Below are 24,963 nucleotides of genomic sequence, written 5' to 3'. Positions count from 1 at the left end.
CAACCAAACGGGCTTCACTAAACGCAAGCTCACAGAAGCCATTCACATCAAACGCCACAAGCCCACCATCAACCGTGACCAAGGATACTTCATTCCATCAGCTTATGATCCACTCCTCCACCAAGCCCAATCTATTGTATAAACATCGCATCTATTGTATAAACATCTCATTGTAACTACATCTCTGGCTTCCATTCACTATCCTTTGTGTACTCACTGGCTTCTTCAGCTTACTGCTTAGCCAATCCTGGCTATTATGTTGTTTCCTTTGTTCTATTATGTTGTTTCATTGTTATATACAGTATATATATGCAGCTCCTACACTTCATGTATCAGTCTTGCTTGACAACGGTACAAGAATCTGTATCGAAACGTCGCACTCACGAAATAAAGAAGTTGTTATCCATAAAACTTGTTCTATATTATTATGTTTAGGAATCACAAAATATGCTGGATCAAAAGTATGGTCTCATTCTAGATGATTGTTTATCACCTGACCATAATTCATAGCTCTCTATTGGCTAATTTCAAATTGCCATAATTCCCTGTAAACCCCTGTAATAGCACAGCACAGCACACTCTGGCAACAAGGCATCAGGGTTCAAGTGGCAGATAAAACATTTAACAGGTCAGTTAAATACTTTAACACCAAATTATGCTTAAGTGTATTTATTCTTTTAAAACTTCATCAAAATTACAATGTACTTGCATTCTAAATGTCATGGTTATGTTGTAAACTTACTAAACTTGGTTAATTACATTTAAGCCAAAGTTCATGTTATATTGTATTGTAACTCGTGTACAACCAAACAACATTGTAAGTAATGTTCTGTTTTTCAACCATTTTCCTCACTGTCCTAATTGCATTTATTTCCAATGGTTTTCTGTGTTGTGCGAGTGGTGAGCAGAAGAAATGCATCGTCACATTGACGAATGGTCTGTTTTGTCAGCCTTCTATGTGTATTTGTGCAACAGGTTTCTTTGAGAGATGTGAGTGAAAATCGTGAGAGATGGTAAAGGTATTGTCTCATGTTTATATGTTATTTGTGATTTGCAGGTTACAATGACAACTGTACGTATGTTCGTTCAGCACCACAACATGGTGTAGGTTGTAAAGCTCTATTCCACAAATGGGTAAGGTTTATTTTCATATGTCTCTGTATTTCCCTTTTTTACGTATACGTTTGATGTAACCTTTGACAGTTACAACATATACTCTCCCAAAAAAGAAACGCATATATGAATTTCAACTGTATTTTTATCTTTATTTTGAAACATCTCATAGGCTTTATGAGTCAATGAAATATAGCGAAATTGCACACTGGGAATGCAGACTTATCCGTCTTTGGCACCAACTCGAGGAAAGTCAGTTTGAGTGTCACATGGACAGTGTGCTGGCGCTGAAGTCAATACCTCGTGTGACCACCGTGGGCATCCAGAACGGCACGGCATCACCTCCGCATCGAACGAATAAGTCTCAGAATCTCGTGTTGCCCAATCGCAGCCCACTCTGCCTGTAGTGCCTGTGCGAGTTGCTGAAGTGTCTGGGGCTAAGGGTTACGGCGTCGCTCCCGTCTGTCCAGGGCATCCCACAGATGTTCCATCGGGTTTAAATTCGGTGCTCTTGAGGGCCAGGGGAGCACATTGATGTTGTGGTTCTGGAGGAAGTCTCTAGTGTGACGTGCTGTGTGGGGCCTGGCATTGTCCTGTTGAAACAACTCCCTCTGGCGATCAATGATTGGAAGGAGGTGTGGGCGTCGGATTTCGTCACAGTACCGTTGAGCTGTCAGGTTGCCCTGGATCATCACCAAATCACTTCTCCTACGGCAGGTGATCGCTCCCCACATCATAACACTGTCCCAGCCGAATCTGTCCACCTTGGGAACGCAAGCGTCGGCGAAACGTTCACGTCGACGTCTGTATACCCGCATTCTTCCATCGCGTCGTTCCAGTTGAAATCTTGATTCATCACTGAACCAGATTCTACACCAATTCGGTAGGTTCCAGGCCTGAACGTTGGTGCACCATTGAACTCGGTGTCGACGATGTTGTTGTCGAAGCACAGGGCCAAAATAAGGTCTTCTGGCACGTAAACCAGCCTCTCTCAACCTGTTCCTGACGGTCTGCGCAGAAAGCCTTCTCAATCCGGGTATTTGTCGAGCGGTACTGGTCGCCGTAGCTGTTCGATGACGCCCGGATGCAGTGATGAGGTCGCCCACTACGAGGGGCATCTGCTACCGAATTCCGCCGGCGATATCTCTCCCATAGCCGTGAAATAGTGATTTGGTGAACTGCACATTGAGTCTGGCCAGCTTCAAGGAAAAACCAATGGCGATATGACGGTTGGCTTCACTTAGGCTTGGTATTTTGCGTTCGTCAACAATATTCCAAATACAGTGAATAATCGACAGACAGCAATCAACCTTTTATACCCATCACTGAGACTATTTGATCCCCAACTTTCACGTGCATTGCATGTGGATAGTGTATTGTGTGACACTACCCGCCGAAATTGAAAATCATGTTGTTAAATACGGGTATTTTACGGATGGTGCGTTTGTTGTGATGTTTCAAAACATAAACACCATTGGACTCATAAACAGAGCAAAACCTTTTGTATTTAAATGAATCACGTTTTAATTCATTGCTACATGAAATTGCAATTTTCATGATGCGTTTCTTTTTTGGGAGAGTATATTTATCTAGTTGTATGTTTGTGAACTTTTTGTCTATCAGATATATGTGTACATGTTGTTTAAGATTATTTGGGCAAAATGTGTTATTTGGCATTGAATTATGTCCCCTTGGTGGCACAACCAAATTGTCCATATACTTTCATGTGATTATTATTTCCCTTGACAATTTATAATGTTGTATGATTTACATGTGTAATTGTTAGACTACAGAATGAATTGTGATAAACTAATTGTGATACCTTTGAAACAGTGTATGTATTGTTCAACCATGTCTAAGACTATTATGTATTTTTCAGGGCTTGATGTATGACTAAGGAATTACCTGAGTAAACCGCACCTCACCCCTACAGCGAGTCATGTGATTCCTGATGTTACTTGGCGATTTAACCAGCTGTAACACTTACATTTTCAGGTCTAATGCTTCTTTCGTATTTTTGCTTACTTTTTTGACGTGATTAGTGTCAGTATTTATATCTTTTGCTTAGGGATAAGACAGGAGCTCTGTTCTGTTGAGCTCGGCAAATAAAGACCTCATAATGGCATAATATTTAATATTTTATATTTATGTTTATTTGTATAGCGACAATATCCAGATCACCTGCTCAAAGGTGCTTTGTTTTTCCCTCGATCATTAGATGTCAATCTCAACTCCCTGGGGATCATACAACTCTTTTAGTCACTAGGCGCACCGAGTTAATTTCGCTTTCCCATCCTTACGTGGTACCCATTCACAGCTGGGTGGACTGGGACACATAATCGCAGTACTTTGTCCAAGTTTACTGCTGTAAACTTGCAACTAGATGTTTGCACTTATTGATGTGGCCACCATCTGGCCATATACCAACGGATGCGTGGGTTCTTGTACTGGGTCGTGTACTGTACACTAGGGGTTGTGACAACACTGAGAGACTGTGCACGCAAAGTTAGACTCCAAAGTTTTTACACCCGGTCACAGATAGGCTCGATCCCGGCACCTCAAGCTCGCTGGATCACTAGCCTGGCGCCTTAGACAGCTCGCCCACCATGCACTTCATGTATCAGAAGTTATATTGAGGGTTATACTTTCACTGTAATAAGAATGAGAGTATATTTTCAGTGAGTGAGTGAGTTTAGTTTTACGCCACACTCGGCAATATTCCAGCTATATGGCGGCGATTTGTAAATAATCGAGTCGGGACCAGACAATCCAGTGATCAACAGCATGAGCATCGATGTGCGCAATTGGGAACCGATGACACGTGTCAACCAAGTCAGCGAGCCTGACCACCCGACCCCGTTAGTCGCCTCTTACGACAAGCATGGGTTACTGAAGATCAATATTCTAACCCGGACCTTCAAGGGTCAGTATATTTTCAAACTATGTCGCCGACAGCCATTTATCTTTCCACCAGAAGGCTGCTTCTCCACTTCTAATAGGGAGTTGTACGTGTTACCCGTATTTGGCTGACCACTAAAATCACTGGCTTCTACACCTGTGACGTGGGACATTCCTTTATCATCCGTCAGCCATCGGGACCGCCTCCGTGGTGTAGTGGTTAGAGCGCCCGCCCGGAGAGCGGAAGGTCGCGGGTTCGATCCCCGACCGCGTCATACCAAAAAACGTTAAAATATGGTACTTGTTGGTCCTTGCCTGGCGCTCTGCATTAATGGGTACAACAAGGACTGGTCGACTCGGAGTCAGTATAATGTGTCTGAGTGGGGTATTCATACTTCACTGCGGCATGGTATCTCAGTGGGCTAGCACTATAAAACCAGCTTCAGTCTGGGCTGGTAAAAGCAGCCGCACATACACATACACACACATGCACGTCGTCATATGAGCGAAATATTCTCAAACACGACGTTAAACCAACTTTCACCTCACCTCCGTCACCCATCACACATGTATGGCTGACACAACATCTTCCTAATGTAATTATTATCAATTAAGCTGGTAAAGTTAGTAAAACATATCACCGATCACGCATCAAGTAAACATATCTGACCCTTATCACTTACTAACTTAAGCACGAGTACGTATGATAGTGTGCAAAAGTATAATTATAATTCATTTGATAAACCTTTCATCACCAACACCAACTGTGTATATTTTTAGGAATTGACATGATGCATCACCTATATGTAAACAATCATAATTATTCTCAGCTTTATAATCAATATGCCTCAGTTGTCATCCAGCAGCCATCACACCTGTATGGCAGACACAACATCTTACAAATGGTGTACCATTCATAATTCACAGGCAATAAACATATATATTGTCATATATAATGTCATATATATTGTCTGCTTGGCAAGACTAAGGCCTGAACCTGCGACAACTAATTAAAAAAATCAATTTTGTTTTACATAAAAATAAATGTAATTCTTTCGTGTACACGTCCCTAAGGATATATTTCTGTCGCCTAAATATCTGCATGTCACAACTATGTTCATTTTCTTTAATAACTATCCCAAAGTGGATGGTTGGATAGAGGGTCGTCTCAGGACCTTCGGGTGTGCTTCGTTTGTACTTTTATAAAAATTCAGTACTGTTATTGAAAAAACAAAAATATCATGTATATAACGTCTGCGACCTTTCGGCGACACGGGGTTTTCTATAAAATTCTCTAACACGTGGATATATGTTCAGTAATAAACGATGGAGAAATTATTGTCTAGATATATGCTTTTAGGTTTTGTACAGTTTTTTTCAAATATACACATCGTTAAGTGTTCGCCATAACATCACTGTTTCGCTCGCAGTACCTTTCGGCGATTTGCCGGCACGCTCTGTGCGTCAAAAGGTGAAAGTTAAAAAGCGGCAACGTCGAAATGAGCACTTAGCTAATAATTCAATAAAGTCTTTAGATATTGAGGAAGCTTACAGGCAATGCGCCATAAAGAGCACCTTTACATCTTCAATACATCGATCGCATACCTCAATCAAAATAACACTGTAATATTATGTAAATAAATTGAATTCATATTTCACGTCAACGCCCATTCACGTTTTCTGTCCTTCGAAACCCGTTTGAAATTAACGTTTCGCGCACTGCCCGAGAAGCATCATGGCAGCATTAAGCTACGGAAAACGCATGGTTTGTATCGTAATTAGAGTCTATTGTTTGAAATTGTATCAAATGCCATGCTTGTCTCATACTTTGCCCTCATCACACAATTTATTTCAAGATTTCGCAAGCTTACCAAATTGTTTGCTCTTGTCATTCGAACAACTTAGGCCTCATCTTGAATGATGCTTCTTGATTCACATCCGTTACAGGTTACTCACTGGGTGAAATGAACTTGGTAGGCCGATGTTTATTCTCTTGTACATAGACATATATCTAGTCAGCAAATAAGGAACGAAGTCATTTATGAACCACTTGTGGTCGGTTCGTAGCCGCATCGCGGCTCTCGGCTAGTCGGTTCGGTACGGCAAGAACACCCCCAAAACGGTTCTCATTCTGACGCCTGATATCCAGGGTATCTAGACTGACACTTGGATCCGGTATATTTTTGTCTTATTTCAGGAACTAACCAAAATGCAAAAAATGTTAGGGTCGTATTTGTTGACACCCGTAATTACCCAAGGCCAAATGTAGAGCTTGCATAACAAGTTATACACCTCTTTTATTACCAGTACTGCATATCTTGACCATGTAGAACATCAGAGTTTGTCACCCCCCTTTTTACCATGAGGTTAAAGGGGCACTTATCCAGAGCAATTTCTGTGTACTGGTTATTGCTTTTGTTATTGTTTTCACCCGTCAGTACCCGGGAAATATCCCAGAAATCTTGACAGGTTCGTGACCTCTGCTACGTCACTCATGAACGCACATATTTCATAATAGAGCAGCGCTACCTAGCTTGGGTAAATCCGGGTTTATAAACAAATGTCACCTGGTGAAATGGATTTACTTCATCATAATTGTAACAAATGAAAACAGTTTGAAGTGGCAAAGAATGTTAAGTTAAAACTGGAAAAAAAGTCAATGTAAGTATTTGTAAGTCTTTATTTTTATATCTAATAATCCTAATTAACTTATTATTATACTTTTATGCATTTTGGAACGTCTTTATAAGTACACTATCTGTTTATAGTGTATTTTATAACGTGACTGAAATATCTACACATATTGTATAGATTGCCTATGTGAATCATATTACACACATACACATGCCCGAAGTGCAACCTAGTATATATGTTGTCTTCTCTTCAAACTTCACGGCTTAAAAATGAAGTGGAATGATTAAGCTGAATGTTACAACAAGTGAATAAAAACTTAATACAAATATTAAAATTAATAACGATATGTCATTCAGCTACAGCTGATAAGGAAATCTGTTCCAAGTCATATGTCTTCTGATAGTCTAATATGCAAGAAATGTATTCAACGTTATAACTAATGGAAGGTTCTCAACTGGTCATGTGACTGTTTCAGGCTTTTCACATTGGTGTATAGTGTCATTTGTCCTGACAACTAGTTGCATAATGCCCACCATTCTTTAAATATAATTTGGTTAGACATCAATGATCAATCAATGTATGGCAGTTAATATTTTGAAGGAAGGGTCTACAAATGTCATTGTTGCATGAGAAATACATCTTAGCATTTGCTGTCTACTAAACTTAAAAATGGTATATACCTATTTGTCTAAGTAAATTTTAATATGTTTCTGGCAATGGCAAAGTGGAGTTTATTTAGTTTACGGATTCAAATAAATAAAATGTGTGTTTTTAATATCATAAGTCAATAGACATGACATTGTTACATGACATGCTTAATTATTGCGGTAAGAAACAGAAATAGGATAAAATTGCATCACTCAGCATACCATCCACATATCAGAACATTCGAAAAGGCTCAGGCCAAATAAAAAAAATGTCATGGTTCAGATTACAGCTCTAATTTAGGGTAGGTAGGTAGGATGGGGTTTTTTTACTTTTTTTTAGAAGTAAAGTACAAACTAATAACACACTTATCAATGTCTAATTGTTTATTTAATCAAGCTTGCGGCCATCATATTGACTTTCTCTATCAGAATGACCGGTGTCCATCGGTGCCAGGTCAAAAAAACAATGGTATCTGAATGGCTATTTTATTCATACTGCTTAAATAAACAGGGTCGGCACCAGAATTCAAGGGTTGGGTCGGGTAATCGGAACCACAACATTATAGTTTTTAGGCCTTACACGGCTGGTATACTTTATTAGAATCTTACAAGAACCGTAGGGGATTTTATCAGATAACGGCATCTGATGGGAAGCCGCATTCTTATTGTCCCGTTGTTTACATTCACTGAATAGTACCAACGTGGAAAGTTGCCCAGTCCTCGTGTCCATCACGGTCGAGGCAGCACCTGGCAGCTAGGTGACACAATTAGATTGTTGGTGTGATCGTTCTGAATCAGTGCCCCTTTTGATTGGGTTTGTATAAATAATGTGCTCAGCTACACATTTCCTAAATGTTCATTAAAAGGAAATATGCATCTGCTCACTTGACCATAATATATTTCTTTTACATTGTTTATATCAAATATAACTGTTTTTGTTCCTGCTTTGAACATGTCCCTTTGAACTTTGTGCAGTGAATCTTCTCTGCTCGTCTACCAGTGTTGATTAAGTGTTGATCAAAGATCAGCTGAACCTTTAATCTAAAGATATAGATAAGTTGGGGGTACTTTGTCCGTTTTTATATTAAGCATTGGTGTGCGTGTGTGTGGTTGTTTTTTGTATTTTTTTGGTGTGTGTGTGTAATTTATCCTGTATTGAAACAGACAGCGTATGTTGTATAATGAGTGATGCCACCTGTATGTGTTACTATTATACTTACACAGAGGTAACCAGTATAGCCTTCACCTTCACCGTAGTGTTCACGCTGGTGATTGGACAGTGTATCTTTTCCCTTTTGAGTGAAAACTCAATTCATATTAAGTCTATTGCGTACAAGCATGTTTGAATTTTGGTAAATGCTCAATAAATTTGATTATACATGCGTATACACAAAAACGTCCAATCTTAGCTTCATACCCGTGGATAGATAAAATTACTGAGGAATATTGAGAGGTTCTATTTCATTCAACACATGAACTTCGCAATTTGTAGTCTTATTGTTTGTCATATTACAGATCAAATATAGATAACACACAAAAACCAATGTTTAAACTTTATTATATTTTTATAATTATTCGAAAATTGCAAAACTTCCCTATTGAGTTTCAGTGATGTGGGCACAACTTATTTGTTTACTGAAAGGAAAATTAGGATACCCAATTTAGATGAACACAAGCTAGTACATAACTCAATTTAATACCCCAAAAGTTATCTGTAACTCTGAATTTTTCTACAGAGTAAAATTTTGTTAGGTACAACACTGGCATTCTGCTGTTGTGGAAGTCCTAAGGCGTATTGATATTGTATGTATAAACTCATGCACACGTATTAAACGTGATAGACTTTAGTGGGTAAATATTTATTTTTATGAATCACTACTGGAATTTCTTCTGCAGCAACTGACAAACTGCTTGATTCTTTTTCATATATTCCGCCTTGGGGTACTTATAAGCATTTAAATGTCCATTTAAAATCCCTACGACAGTTGTAACAATATTTGAATAAGATATTTACAAAACAAAAAACATTTTTGTCCTTTGAGACCACCCCTACAGGGCCCCCTACAGCCAAGAGCAGGTAACCCTAGACTATAAGCTCGTACCTCGCTTTCCATGCTGTCGTTTCACTGGCTAGATGTGGGTCCACTTCGACGAACGTTGAATTTCCCTAAGTGACAATGAGTGTTTCAGAAACAGCTACTGTATGTATGGTTCTCTTTTTTCCCTGCATGTGTGATTTGGAGATCTGTTCTGAATATTTTCATTCATCTTTTTGTTGTAACTTGGTATCTGTCGCTGTCGGCTCGCCAGGTGTGTGTCAAGATGGCGGACAGGTATCTTCGATATCCTCATTTTTCATTGTCTTTCCTTAGAGGTGGTTTGCAACGTTTAGTGTGTTTATAGTGTTTTATTTGTATGTTATTACATGTGGAGCGTTGTTTCCGCTGCTAGCATTTTCTATATTTACTCTGTCAGTCGTAATTGTTAGTCATGTTGCAGTGTGTATTATTTGTTATTTTCAACTTAATTCTTACATTATCGCGTTAGTTGTGGTCGCCCATGCGTGTTTTTTATCATATGTATGTACGGGTAGGTTACTGCACGGTTTTTATCACTTGTTGCAGTTTAAATCCTATACTTCGTGCCTCGCCTCTATACCCGTGAGGGACACTCACAAGGTGTGCTTGCGCTGCCTGACGGAGGCCGATCGTGAGAAGGGCTGTGCAGCGTGTGCTATTTTGACCCCTAAGACTATTAAGTCGAGGCGGGTGGATACGCTGTTTTACAGCAATTTGCTTCCGGCGGAGGGTGATATCTGGGGCCAGGATCCCTCGCATTACGAGCAAGCTGCAGCAGCTGCCACAGAAACAGCAACTTTATTCATTCTTTCATGACATATGTTTGAATAATATTTGTATTTACTTTAATAACAAGCAGTTCTATACAAATTCTGTGGTTCTGATCACGGAAAACTTTGCAGAAAATGTAGAATTTGTAAAACTTGCAGAGCTTTCATATCTTAAACATATATTATCGCCAAATATATTTACTTTTAGGCAGTACATAAATTAGGTCGCCAATCATTGGTTTATGTTGGATTGGCGCACCACTATGACCGCTGCATAGAGAACTGTTCCATGCCGGTGTCAGTGTTTCATAGTTTCGGTATTTGATGGTCAGGCTCGCTGACTTAGAATACATGTCATTGTATCCCATATGTGTATATCTATGCTCATGCTCTTGATCACTAGTTAGTCCAGACTAGGTTATTTATAGACTGCTGATATTAATGAATGTGACGTTAAACGAAAAAAACAATCACAATTCAGATCCAACTCTAGATCAAATAGTGAAAGTAATATATCAACAAAAATGTATGGTTAATGTAGTGTAGGTGACCAGTATTAGGCCTAAGTAAATTATCAGGCCTCAAAGTATCTTCTTTACCAAGTACGCATGTGATTACAAAGTCCTTTTACCTTTAAAGTCAACACATTGAGGAAGCGAATTATCTTTGAAATTCATATTATTATATGGGTCATTTTCAAAATTGGTAGGATTTTCAATTCTTTATTACAGTAAAATCAAACTCCTCAAAATTGATTTAATTTTTATTCAAATAAAACCTCACACACTTAATTATTCAAAAATACAATCATGCAGACTGAAATGTACTAATTGACCTTTTAATTGATACATAAGTAATTAAAGGGTGGGGGACTGTCCTGACCGTTACTTCTTAGTCAGAATATGGATTTTGAAATATAATTCATAAAAATCTTTTAAAGATGGCAGACACAGCTTTTACACCGACTAAATCAAACTTGAAGGTAAAAACGATTATGAATCTTGAAAGTGTTATTTTGTATCTTTCATTTATTTACCACAAAATGATAGCATTTTTCTAAAACATTATTATGTATATAGCTTTCAACAGGTAAAATTGTCTAAAATATACATCTGCTACTAAGCCCAGGACATCTTTTGATGACACCAGCATAAGGAGGAGTGTTTCATGTATTATCATGAATTAATTAGAGCAGTCAATTAACACCAGTAACGGTTAGGACAATAGTGGTAACGGTTTGGACAGGAATGGTAACGGGCTGGACATAAGCCTTAAACAATTTAATTCAACATAGAAACAGGTAACATGAAAGGAAAAAAATGATATCATTTACTTGAACTGCTAACCCTATTTTAGACAGACAGTGAAATGTGTAATAGAAATTGTAACTCGTAACTAATATGTAATGTTTTCTTCCATGCTGTGGTAACGGTTTGGACATTTGTTATATCAATATAAAACCTGTTAATGAATTTAGGCTTTTGAATAAAAACAAACTGTAGCTTCTAAAGAATAGAAAAACACACGTGTCTAGATTGAAAATCACTTATAATCTAAAGAAGAGTGCAATTGGGGAATGAAACTTGAATGAATAGTAACGGTTGTGACATTATTGGTAACGGTCAGGACATCAGTGTAACAAACAAATGTTATCCCTCTAAAATGTTGCAAAAGATTAAATTCTGAAAGGTACTGCAACAACTATGATACTGTACGCATGATCATGCTACACAGGTCACTGCATAGATATCATTTTGCTGTTGTTATTATGGTGCAATATTAGTCTCCACGAAATATACTTCTTTCATTCACTTGGATACCTTTAGCTTTTGTTGATAGTGAGATGGTAACACATATTTATCAAATACAAAGGCCAATATATTAGCACCTATCAATATTCTAAGTAAATGGTAGTCATACATATCTCACAAAGTCAAAACAGACTACCAAAAACATCTTTAAAGGTTGGAATACAATTAAGTTGTTTACCGTTACTACATTTTGTCCTAACCGTTACCTTTAATTCATAAAGATTATACATCTTATAGAAAATAGAAACTTAACGTGATAAATTCGTTTTGGTTTTTATTATCAAAAGCAGACATAAGTAAATAGAAATTTATTATCACACCATAGAACATATTCTTCAAAATTGAAATTTATTAAAGAAATGTCCCAACCGTTACTATTATTTGTCCAAACCGTTACTATAGACTGTGTTTTTTATGCTACTACATCAAAACTCCTTTGAACAGTACAAGTCCATGCTTAAACTATCTTAACTCTTAAAGAAATTATAAATTTGTTATATTTCAAATATTAATGAATAATCTTTGAAATGCAAATCATTTTGTCCTGACCGTTACAAGGACTGTCCAAACCGTTTCTTTGCAGAATGGTAACGGTTTGGACAGTAAGGGTCAAGACAATTTGTAAGTAAATCTTAAATAAAAAAATGAATGGTCCCTAAAAGATTTCAAAGGACATGCCTTCCACCTCTTCCATTTCTGGGCACCATATCCATTGAATTTTTTTTAAAAAGATATACATATTTGACACAAAATACACTGGTAACAGTCTGGACAGTTAAGGTTGACACATAACATTTATACTTATTTGACGGTGACAGTTTTCTTCAAAATGTATTGAATCTCTTTATTTCATCTGCTGTCACATCCACAGGGGCTAGCTCAAGCAGACACAGGAAGTAGTATTACAATCCAGCTCCAGGGAGATATTATTGCAGGAATTTCATACACTGGTAACGGTCAGGACACAAAATCACAGGACAAGCATGTGACAATTTGTAGAAAGAAACTTTTTTAAGTTAAAAAAAATTAAATGCAGTCTGAGTTTGCTTGATCAATCCTAAATGGCATAATATGAATTAATTTGTTTATTGGCATTTATGTTTACATTATTTGTGAACATTGATATTAGGACCGTCACCAAATCTGTCAATTTTGACCCCAAAATGTGGTTAACTAGAAATTTCAAAATGAGAAGACTAATGATATACCACCAGGGATAGAAATCCTTTTTTTCTGAGTGTGCCTAAGGGCACCAGGCAAAGACTTTAAATGTGCCTTTCCGAAATCAAGTGTGCCCACTGTGGCACATGTTTTTCAGAATAAATGACTGTAGCAATGATGATGATCATTTGAACCTGTTTTCTGTTATAACTGATAAGTCTTCTGCTTAAGACGGCTTTCTTAAACTTCATTTGTTCTACTTTCCCAACACCTTTAATAGCTAAGAATTTTTGGACAGGTTCACTTGTTCAATATATCTGACATACACAATTATCTCTTCAATAACTGAACAATCAGTACTCCCATCACTCTGTTTGTCATTTGCGTAAATGTTTTGCGGATTAAATGACTAGAGGTGAGTTATGTCTCTAAAACTTTAGGCGTGCCTTAAGGGCACCAAGACCTTTTTTTATCCGTGCCATTTCAATATTTACTGTGCCATGGCACGGTAACATATAGGGTATTTTGAACCCTGACCACATTTACTGACTAGTTAACATCTAAATATGTTTTCTTGAACAAAAAAATCCTTTTAAACTCAGATTTTTTTTATTAGGAACGGACAGAAAATCCTACCAATTTTGAAAATGACCCATATGAGAAAGCGGGGTTTATCTTGACTTACTAAAAAGGAGGGCACCCCCATCAATAAATTAACTAAAGTAGTGAACATCAATCAAGTTCATCTTTTTGTCGGTGAGGTCATTTGGTCACCTCAGAATATATTTATTGCTGAAAAACTAAAACTTATGGCTCTGTTGGCTTTTATAACATTTTAAAAATAAGTTGTATGCTTCTCCTGAGGGTAATACGGTCTGATGTACACCTTAGAATACACAGGGATGCACATTATGATGTGATAAATAAGAAAGATCTGTTTTCCCGCGTGAGTGGGCATCTCATTGTGAACTACCTTGAGGGAAGTTGCAGTTGATCTGTACTATAAATTGTAAATATGCAATGTGAATGACAAATCCTTGCTTTTGAATTGGGTGCTATCACATTTTCCTTTTTATAATAATAATATAATGAATACATATGTGTTTAACATAAAGCCCATTTGCACTTTGTACTTAAAATGTGTATTAATTTATGTTTGATCTCGTCACTATATGGCTTGAATAATGATGATGTGACGTAAAACCCAACTAACACTTTTTGTAGCAGTGTTATGGTCTTTGGTTTTGTTTCACACATTCCTGTCAACATTTGACAACGCACAGACTGGTTAACCCCACAACTACTTTTCTACTCCTGCTCAATGACCCAAATATTGTTCTATATGTTGTCATGATAAGTGTTATCATCATATGGATTAGTCCTTGCCTGTTTCAGCTCCAAGTAAGTGCACAGCAGCAGACACTGAAAAAAGGTATTACTTTGTCATTTTGTCTCAACCTTACTAATAGTCTAAGGGCCTCATGTTAATTTGTTTCTGTTTTCATGCCGCTAAAATTCCACATAAATGCCGCGTCCCAATACTCCGCATGTGTGGCAAAGTTGCGGCATTTGCATGCGGTAATTTCTGTGGAAAAACTGCGGATTACCGCATGTGTTGCGGAATTCTCACGTAGGGGTGTGTACAGAATCTCAAACAATCTATTATCTGTTTAAAGTTTACTTAGAATCAAACTACTTTGCAGCTGAAACTGGGTTGTCCTTAGTAAAATGGCATCAATACATTGTAGTAAGTAATCAATTAATTTCTTAATTACGTATTTGTTAATTGTAGAAGAGTCACTCCAAAGGAGGATGCCAAATGGTGGATGTCTGTCGGACTTGATAAGGAAGGATTTCAGTTGAAATTTGTGTCTGATTTTGTAGGCAAGTATTTGCATGAACGTGTCTTTCAAATACAAGCCGAAGCACAAAACACATCAGTTTTGTGAATAATTAAGTCATCTGTTCATCTGTTCTTGCAGCTGTTATGTTGGTACTGCCTATTAAAGGGGCTCTGTATCCAGTTATATGAGGGAAACAATATGCAGAACTACTTCTGTTTTCAATATATCTTTTTCATATACTATGTTCATATAATGGGAATGATGACAGTAACATTCATGTTTCTATATCAGCTTCATTGTTTTCATGATACTAGATACTCAAAAACTTGGGTTTGACTTCAGTATTATAAAAATATCCACTGACTTATTTGTTGATCCAAAAACTTTGTGATAGAAGTTTGAGAATTGTTTAAACTTGCAAATTCCTTTTATTTTCTATCACTGAACAACCTGTCTTGATATTATATATTGCATTTATGCACTTCAGGCTTTGGTGTTTTTGCAACACAGACATTTGCAAGAGGGGATTTCCTTTTGGAATACCGAGGAAGTTTAATTGACGAAGAAAGAGCCAAGGAATTAGAAAGAAAACATTCTAAAGCCAAAGAGGGATGCTACATGTTCTATTTCTATTTCCAAGGAAAGAAAAAAATGGTACGTTTTAGGAAAATATATTTGTAAACTGGAAAATATGTGGAAGGCTATAAAAATTGACATGCCCTACTTAGTGCAATATGTCATTTCTTGAGCAGATTCCTGAGAACTACTCTATTTCTTCACCAAACCTGGCACATAGGCATAGTGGTGAACTTGAGGTTTTTGCCAATTTGAAACTTTATAAATATTAGTCTTTTGAGTTACCATGTCAACAAGTTCCATATATTTTTGTTTTACCTATGTATCTTTCCACCCATGCAAGATTTTAATTCACTTTCGGCAGAGGTACATGATGTTGAGACAAGCTGGTTCATTGATATACAATACTGCCTAATAGTTCATTTCCTTTACACACGTTGAGATTGTGTGCAATGAACCACTCGCAAGTGTACCTTGTGTGTAACACGGGACCAAGCTTCAGTTGAATTTGATGAATAGCTTTAGGGTAGCATAATCAAATTTTTATGAGTTATAAATTCGGAAATTTGCCAGAAGTGGTAGGGGGATGAACGACAGGAAGGTTTGGTTGGTACTTGTTTTGTTTGTTTTTATGTTTTGTTTTTGTAGTTTTTCAGCATTTCAGAATATTCTTCATGTTTTCAGCAGAAATTTAAAGTGGGTGTCACTATTGTAAACATTTATTTTTCAAAGTTGAGTATGTTTATATTCATTGAAAATCTTCTCTTTTGAAATTACTTGCTTATAATTTATCAGTGGAGAGTTAACTTCAGCCCTTAAAAGTAAATATAATATATAAAATAATCACTAGCATTTGAAGTTCAAATAGTGCCGTATCCTTGAAGTAAGTATCAGTATATGATGGAATAAAGTTGCTGACCCTGTACCTCCAACGTCAACAATTTCAGTATAGATGCAACAGAGGCCTATGCCTCCCTGGGAAGGATGGTGAATGACGTTGATTCAAGACATGAAAACTGTGTCATGAAACTAATACAGCATGAAGCACAACCACACCTCTGCTTGTTTGCGACCAGAGACGTTCAAGTTGGAGAAGAATTAAAGTACGATTATGGTGATAATACTGTGAACTGGCGAAAACAGGTAAGTGCTCGTTACGATTCACAGTTTCACTGTACATGTCCCGATTAAACCAAGGTTGAGGTAGATACTTAAATATTTGTGAAACATATTAAAACATTGCTGGTGCTCTGATTGGCTGAAGCAAGACTGATTGGATTCAGTATAGTTTACAGTGAGTGTTGTTTTATCTTTGCATACATTTATTCTTTTAGCAAGTGTGATGGGTTCACACAATTTTAGTTCATACACACATGTGAAGGGTTCACACAGATTTTAGTTCATACACACGTGTGAAAGGTTCACACAGTTTTTAGTTCATACACACGTGTGAAAGGTTCACACAATTTTAGTTCATACACGTGTGAAAGGTTCACACAATTTTTAGTTCATGCACAAGTGTGAAAGGTTCACACAATTTTTAGTTCATGCACAAGTGTGAAAGGTTCACACAATTTTTAGTTCATGCACAAGTGTGAAAGGTTCACACAATTTTTAGCTCATGTACAAGTGTGAAAGGTTCACACATATTATTTCATCACAAGTATGATGGGTTCATACTTTGATGTTCTTAATAACAAAGCATCTATTTCTAATATTGAATTGAGATGTAATGAAGCTTTTGAATGGTAGTCTGAAACATATATCTTTAGACATCGGTTCGATTCCGGTCAAAGGCAAATACATCGTCTTATGAACTCCATGTAAATTTCTTTTGTGATTTATTGTCACTTTTTTAGAGTGAATTATTATAAATGTTGTATGTTTTCTATGAGCAACTGACGTTAAACGTATATCATGTAATGTTGATGCTACTGAGACACCTTTACTTAAATAGTGATTGATAAATTGCACTTCATTAAGCAATTATTGAAATAACTCATAGCTAAAACAGGTGTATACCAGGTGCATTAACCTTGTTAGTTAAGTTGGCAATGAGAAAGAAGTTTTTCAAAATTATGACAGTTACTGTGAAATCAGCAATGTCCATTTAAGTAAAACTAGTCCAGGATGGTCCTTATTAAAGCAATAGTATGCACACAGCTATCATTACATTATCACACCATCATCTAATGAAATTTGCCGTAATGAGATTGTTCATGGTGTACAAAACATTAGTTGCAGCCATATATACCATGTTATGTTTTGTCTTCCAAGTGACAGTCTGTACATATTTATATGAATGATAATTGAAAGGAAGTGTCTGCAAATTAATATATTCTGAAAGACTGCTGTCCGCAATGTCATTTCGAACATTTGTTTTATTGTCTACTTTATGCACTACTACTTTGTGTTGAATATGATCAAAATCAGTAGTTGCATTGCCATCAGTGCCAACGTTAAACCTTGTGCATATCTTGAAAAATGTGAATTGATGGTAATTATGCACATATTGATCCATGCATTGTGTTATTGTCCCCAGCAGTATTGATTGCATTTGGAGAAATCTTACTTTCAACTGTCATTATAAACTTCATCTATATTTTACTGCATATTTGTATACTTTGCACTCTGCTTGCAGGTTTTAATTATACTGTGTGATAACAAAAAAATGTTCTGGCAGAATACATTTTACCTTGATCAGAGCAAATTTTGCCACATAAGTATATTGTTCCTCACACTTTAAAAGCATATTCAGGCACACATGCTGCATGTAATTTTGTATTCAGTACAGTTATAATCAGAGAACTACTGTTATTTGATATCAATTCACCCATACTCATCATCTGTCTGTCATTACCTTCAGGTACATAAAAATCAGAATTGGATGAAAATGTTTTGAAGTTTGATTACTGCGGAAATATTTTGAAAAATACATGTCCCAGTTTTTGTGATATGTAAAACAAGTTGGAAGTTCCTATTGGCTTTACTCAGCCCTTTTTACAAAGGTTTTGCCATTTGGAATGTGAGTAATGTGTAGTGATGTTCATTACATTATGCTCCATTTTGGGGTTGTGTTCTGGCAATGGGGTAAGTATTGCTTTTTGATCATGCTCAAATTTTATTTACATTGCTTCGGACATAATCTCCTCAGAAACTGCTAGACCAATGAAGCAAAATCTTCATGTACATGTTCCCACCAATGATGCACCATAATTTACAAGAGGTTTAATAACTTCTTCTTGTCGGATACTCTGTCATACTGGTTCAAAGTATAGCGACATTTGTTTCATGCATAATTAAAGTAATGGAACTCAACATGTACAAGTCATCATCAAAATGGAGTAAATTTGAACTATTCCTCACTGAGTTATCAGGTGAGTAATATACATTTTATAACCTTTGATATTCATATAGTGCTCATTCACTGCAGATACAGATGACAATCCATTCGATTTGTCTGATGTGGACGATCCAGCATACCAACAAGATGAGACTTCCAAAGGTAAAGGTCATGGCTTTCTTTCCCATTAAATGCATATTATTGAAAGCTGTGTTAAAGCAGCTCAGATGAATAAAGAGTGATTGCGTATGTTTTTTTGTAATATTTCAGCAATATCTGAGGAGTTGAATCTGGGTCGTAGGTGTGATTATCTCTCACCTTTCACCACAAGGACACCTCATCTGCTGGGGCCATTTGCTTTGAAATAACTAGACTAGTGAAACTGAATATGCTCCGCCAATTTGTCTATCCAAATTTCATATTTCTTTGGTCTTCATCCTTGTTATACTATTAAGACTGTAGAGAAAGTTTGTGGTGTGTAGTTTTCATGTGCTAGGTTGTTAGATTTGTAATACGTACTGTCTTAGGAAAACAAGTACTCTCAGAAAACAGCTCTCATTGTCTTATGCCAAGGAGAGACTTGGGGCCTTAATATTTACTTATTTATATAGCATAGGAACCAGACAAAAAGTTAATGGAGCCTGTTTGGGGCTAAAGGTTGATAAAACCTTGATGTATTTCTGTTATAGAAAGTGACACAATTCAGAATTTACACTGTAAACTCCAAAACATGTTGCCAGTTGCTAAAAGCTTAATTCACTCTCACACAGTTTCCACAATAGAATAAACAAGTCCAACATTTCAGATTACAATTCATCTTCGTTTTGAGGGAGAGATGGTTATTTTTCTTTATTTACCTGCACAATTTTTTGTTTTATGTCTTCTGAAATACAAGATGATCTATGATACTATATTTGACAAAACATTAGTTCGGTTTTACCTTGATATTGTCTATTAGTGTTTTAAGGAACAAATAAACTTTGTTTTTTGGTACTCTTTTAACTATTACATATGAAAGATTTGTGGTTAGACATATGCGGAACACCAAATTCATTCTTAAAAAACTTGTGGTTAATTAATACCGAGCGATTAAAAGTTGCCAAAAAGTCGCCTGCTTCACTCTCGCCCGAGGGGTGGTGGGTAGTGGTTAAGCGCTGCTGGTTCGCCTTGTAGCGGAGACCGGGTTCGATTCCCCACATGGGCACAATGTGCTAAGCCCATTTCTGGTGTCCCACGCCGTGATATTGCTGGAATATTGCTAAAACTGGCGTAAAACCATACTCAGTCAGTCAGTCACTCTCGCCCGCCAACGAAACCACAGACAGGTTACGTAACTCTGTCACCAGAGCACTGCAGTGACGTCATATGAGGAACGATTTTCAGTTAGTTGTATAGAAAGTGTGTTGCACGCTCATCATTTTGATGATTTCTCGACATCAACGACGACATGCCGAATCGTTGCTTTGTCGTTAATTGCTCCTAGGGGTCGGGCGATGGTGTCACCATGCACAGATTTCCACAGGACCCCGCAGTTCGTGCTAAATGGGTTATGTTTGTGAGTGCGAGGCGAGCGTTGTGGAAGCCTGAAACGATATCTTACTTGTGTTAAAGAATCAAAACTACTTACCAGTTGTAGTAAAATATGTACATTGTATATGATTGATGACCATAAATATTTTCCATGACACAACTTGTAACATAACGATTTCTTCCTCGGAAGCGAGGTTGTGGTCGAAGTAACAATAATATTGTAAGTAGTATTACATTGACACCCACCTCGGTGCCATGAGAAAAAATGTTATGTTATAAGCTATGTCATGCAAAGTCCTATTGGCCATCAATCAAATACATATTTTACTACCAGTAGAAAGTAGTTTTGATTTTGTAACTCGGTGAAAACAAACCTGAATATCATTTATCCTCAGACTGGCGGATGTTCCCGACAGGGCGCCACCATTTTTGAAAATCGTAAATTGACGGGCTAAAGTCTGTTAGAATTAATGAGATTATGGTTTGTTATCATCAAGTTAGAAAATCAAAACTACTTTCTACTCGTAGTTAAATATGTATTTGAATCATAACCAAAAGGATTTTGCATGACACAACTTATAACATAACGATTTCTTCCACGAGGCGAGGTGGGGTTGAAGTCACAATGCTCGCGCGATAAATTTCTTGCTACATTCACATGGTTAATGTCCACTCACCAGTATGTAGATACTAGTCAATGCACGTCTTTATATTTGGTCTTATAATCCTAATTAGTTTATTATCATACTTGTATGCATTTTGAAACTAACTAAAAGCAGACGATCTGCTGATACTTATAGTGAATTTATAACAGAACTGTAATATCTAGACATTTTATAGTTTGCCAATGTGAATCATAATTCGCACACACCCTAGTGTATGTTGTCTGTCTCATTACACTTCACGGGCGAAAACAATGATTCTGTTGAATGCTACGACAAATGAATAAAACAAATTGCAAATATTAAAATTAAAACAGATTAAAGTTATAGGAACAATATCAGGCCATTACCTTGTTTGAGGAATGTATCCATCAATATCCACAAAACTGATATGCCAAATGATGTGTCTTTTAACAGTTTAATATACTAAAAGTGATAAATCTTTTCAGGTATTTATTGGTGTATAGTCTCATTGGTCACCCAAGATAGCACACCTGGCAACTAATTGCATAATGTCCGCCTTTCTTTAAAACAGTAATTTAGTTAGCCAATAATGGGCAATCAATCAATGTATTGCCGGTTAATCCTTTGAAAGAAGGACGTTGTTTTTACGCAGAGACACCGACACGACAGAGTGTATTCAGTATAGATTAGTAAATCTACATACATAAACACTACCTTTTGACAAATCTGCTGTGTAAGATAAAAGTAATTAATCAATCAGCGTGTTATCGGTTAATCCTTTTATCGATGTTTATAATGTTGAATATTTACTCCAGACACAAGAAATGCCAAATGGGAACCTTTGTCGGGTGATCTAAGTGTGTTACCAATTATTATACCTGTTATATTTTCATTAACTGACCATCAAGTGAATGATGACAAATAACGTGTAGGTTTATACCACCTAACACGGGTTACAACAAGGGAGTATTAATTGCTGTATTGCATGTGAAAACTTATGGACCGACACTGTTTTGAGAATACAAACAGATTTTTACATGACATGATTAAATATCGAGGTAAAAAAACACAGAAATAGGATCAATTTGGATCAGTCATTATACAAATAAGGCCTAGCGACACCAAGCGATTTTGACAGAAGCCTCTATGAAAACAAGTTGTAACTCAGAAACTAGGCAAAGCAGGAGACAAAATTAAATGACAGTAGATTGTGAGAACATATAGCTTTCATTTTCCACAACAGTTGTCACGATTTCAGGTTTATACAAACCTGTAAACAAGATAATTTACCCCCTGAGATGTAGATGAATTCTGCATCGGCCCTCATATCTATTCCTCATATGACGTCACAGAGATGCCTCGCTCTGATTGGTTGAAATTTCGTTCGACGGTGAGAATTGTGCAGTGTTGTCAAAAAGGTCGATTTAAGTTAATTAAAGAACAAATTGAGTAGTTTTAATGACACTGTTTCATTTATAGCGATGCCAGTTAGTGATTTATGTATTTGTACCCCCCTAGAGTATATGTGATCTTTAATGCAGGTTGTTTTCTTTCAGATTCTTATCCTGCTTAATCTTCAGAGTTCATCACTGGATCAGTAGGCGGCAAGTAATCTACTTATTATTACTGTGATAACATGATTAACATTTAACATATCAGTAGTTTTAGTCAATCATATATTGATTATCACTTCTTAAAATCTGAGGCTCGTCACGCCGAAGGCTCGGGTTCGATTCCCCACATGGGCACAATGTGTTAAGCCCATTTCTGGTGTCCCCCGCCGTGATATTGCGGGAATATTGCTAAAAGCGGCGTAAAACTAAACTCAGTCAGTCAGTCTTAAAATCTGAGCCTATCTATGATCGTATGAGCTTTTCTTTTAACAAGAGATAGTACATTTATAAAAGATTAACACATTTTGATTTTAGGGTTCAGTATTGATGTTTTGCGTCATCAAAAAAAACAGGAATATGGTACATCACACTCTTTGTAATATTTTGTAGTGTTATTGATTGAGACTTTTTATCTTTTCAGATTCTGAATGCAGTTCCCTACTGCCGACAATGAATAAATAATTCTCCTTCCAAAAGATGCAATTCTCAGTATAGTAAAATATATCTAATTATATGACTAAAAGTCAATTTGAATGATGGCAGTGATCGATTGACATGAGTAATTTTTCACATGTTCAGCCATGTAGCTACGTGTGGTTAAAGATAATGTGCCATATTTTTGAATTGACAGCTAAGTCAGCAGGATTTGAAGAGACAATTGCAGTGGATGCACTCCCAGAAGATGAAATAGTAAACGAAGAAACAGGTAATAATGTTGTTGGGAAAAAATTTTTAAATCCAAGATAGTTCATGTAATATGTGAGATTACCAGGAGGAATCATGTAGCTCAACATTGTAATGTATGTCATCAGGTAATAAATCTAGTTATATGACTAAAAGTCAATTTGAATGATGGCAGTGATCGATTGATATGCGTAATTTTTCACATGTTCAGCCATGTAGCTACGTGTGGTTAAACATAATGTGCCATAATTTTGAATCAAAGATTGTTTATATGACAGATCACCAAAACATGCATCTATTTTATTGAGATGGCACTACCTACCAAAAGAAACCCCAAAGAAAACAAAACCACTTATGCATGGAGGGAAATCCAACTGTGCAGCCTAAACTGTTATTTCTTCCATTACCCTTTCAGGATTCAGATGTTGTATTTGTGAGAAGGTTCTCAAATCTAAGGGTGGATATACCGTTCATCAACAGATATATTTCAAGTCTAAAGGTACCAATAGGTTTTAGTATGTTTCTGAAAATAATAATCAACACACCATTTGGCAACATATCATCTATATTTATATTCAGTTGACATTTTGGCAACATATACTAGCCACATGAAGAAACTGTGCATTGTCAAAATATTATCCCAGTTGATAAGTACGATAACAATGTCAAAAGTACATATAAAGTTTAATGGAGGGATCATGAGACCATAACAAGTCGGGAGAATTCAATTGAAAAGTCAGTCACAATGGCGTCACGAGTCCACAAGCGTGACAGGGGTCAAACGACCATGTCACAAGCTCAATAACGGGTATGTCCACCATCGGCATTGAGAACAGCAGTGCATTGACGACGCATAGAGCCTATCAAACGTGCAAGGAAGGCTTGTGGGATGTCACGCCAGATTCTTTCAAGTTCTGTTGCAAGGTCAAGGACGTTATCTGGCGGACGAGGAAGGCGATCCATCTTGTCCCAAACATGCTCTATCGGGGAGAGACCCGTTGAACTTGCAGGCCAAGGCAGTAAGTCAACTTTGTGGTGTTGCAAGAAATCCGTCGCAACCCTTGCCGTATGAGGGCATTAACCCAGGGCCATGACGTTGCAGAAAAGGAATTGCCACAGGTCGAAGAATCTGATCCCTGTAGCCCACACCAGTTATGTTGCCCTGAACAATCACCAAAGGAGTTCTTTGGTGTGCTGTTATTCCACCCCAAATCATCACGGAACCACCACCAAAGCGATTCCTCTCCAAGACACAGGCCCGTGCATAACGTTCTCCCACCGTCTATAGGCACGTTGACGTCCATCACTATAGGAAATGTTAAACCTGGACTCATCTGTAAAAACAACATTTCTCCACCAAACCAAGGGTCTGCGGACATGATTTCGGCACCACATTCGGCGAGCTTGTCGATGACGTTGTGATAGGCCGTATGGCGGGACGTCGTGGTCTGATCCCATGATGACGTAAACGTTGTCGAACTGTGTTGGGGTGGATACGGCGAAGTCCTGGGATGGTTCGGGCAGTCATCACTGCAGTCTGAAACCTGTGGCGAAGATGGGTCACCCTTATCGATCTGTCCTGTCTTGGCGTTGTTACACGTAGACGTCTAGAACGTGGCCGATCGATGACGTCAT

At 37.2% G+C, this 24,963-nt stretch overlaps 1 protein-coding gene across 1 annotated transcript; it reads left to right on the top strand.

The window, feature by feature from the left end:
- Window positions 1–5,709: 5,709 nt before the first annotated feature.
- LOC124275938 (N-lysine methyltransferase KMT5A-A-like) lies at window positions 5,710–23,827 on the top strand (the record flags this gene model as incomplete). Its single annotated transcript, XM_046711642.1, has 11 exons — window positions 5,710–5,776; window positions 14,508–14,544; window positions 14,908–14,996; window positions 15,444–15,610; window positions 16,189–16,224; window positions 16,454–16,675; window positions 18,966–19,037; window positions 22,588–22,632; window positions 23,066–23,105; window positions 23,263–23,350; window positions 23,744–23,827. Coding segments are annotated over 8 exons (735 nt in total), but the record flags the coding sequence as incomplete, so codon positions are not given.
- Between the last annotated feature and the right edge of the window lie 1,136 nt (window positions 23,828–24,963).

This window comes from Haliotis rubra, unplaced genomic scaffold (assembly GCF_003918875.1).
Source record: "Haliotis rubra isolate DU_JTF1 unplaced genomic scaffold, ASM391887v1 Scf204, whole genome shotgun sequence".
NCBI classification, from domain to species: domain Eukaryota; kingdom Metazoa; phylum Mollusca; class Gastropoda; order Lepetellida; family Haliotidae; genus Haliotis; species Haliotis rubra.
Note: the sequence above shows the minus strand (reverse complement) of the source record. Positions and strands in the feature narration are given on the sequence as shown.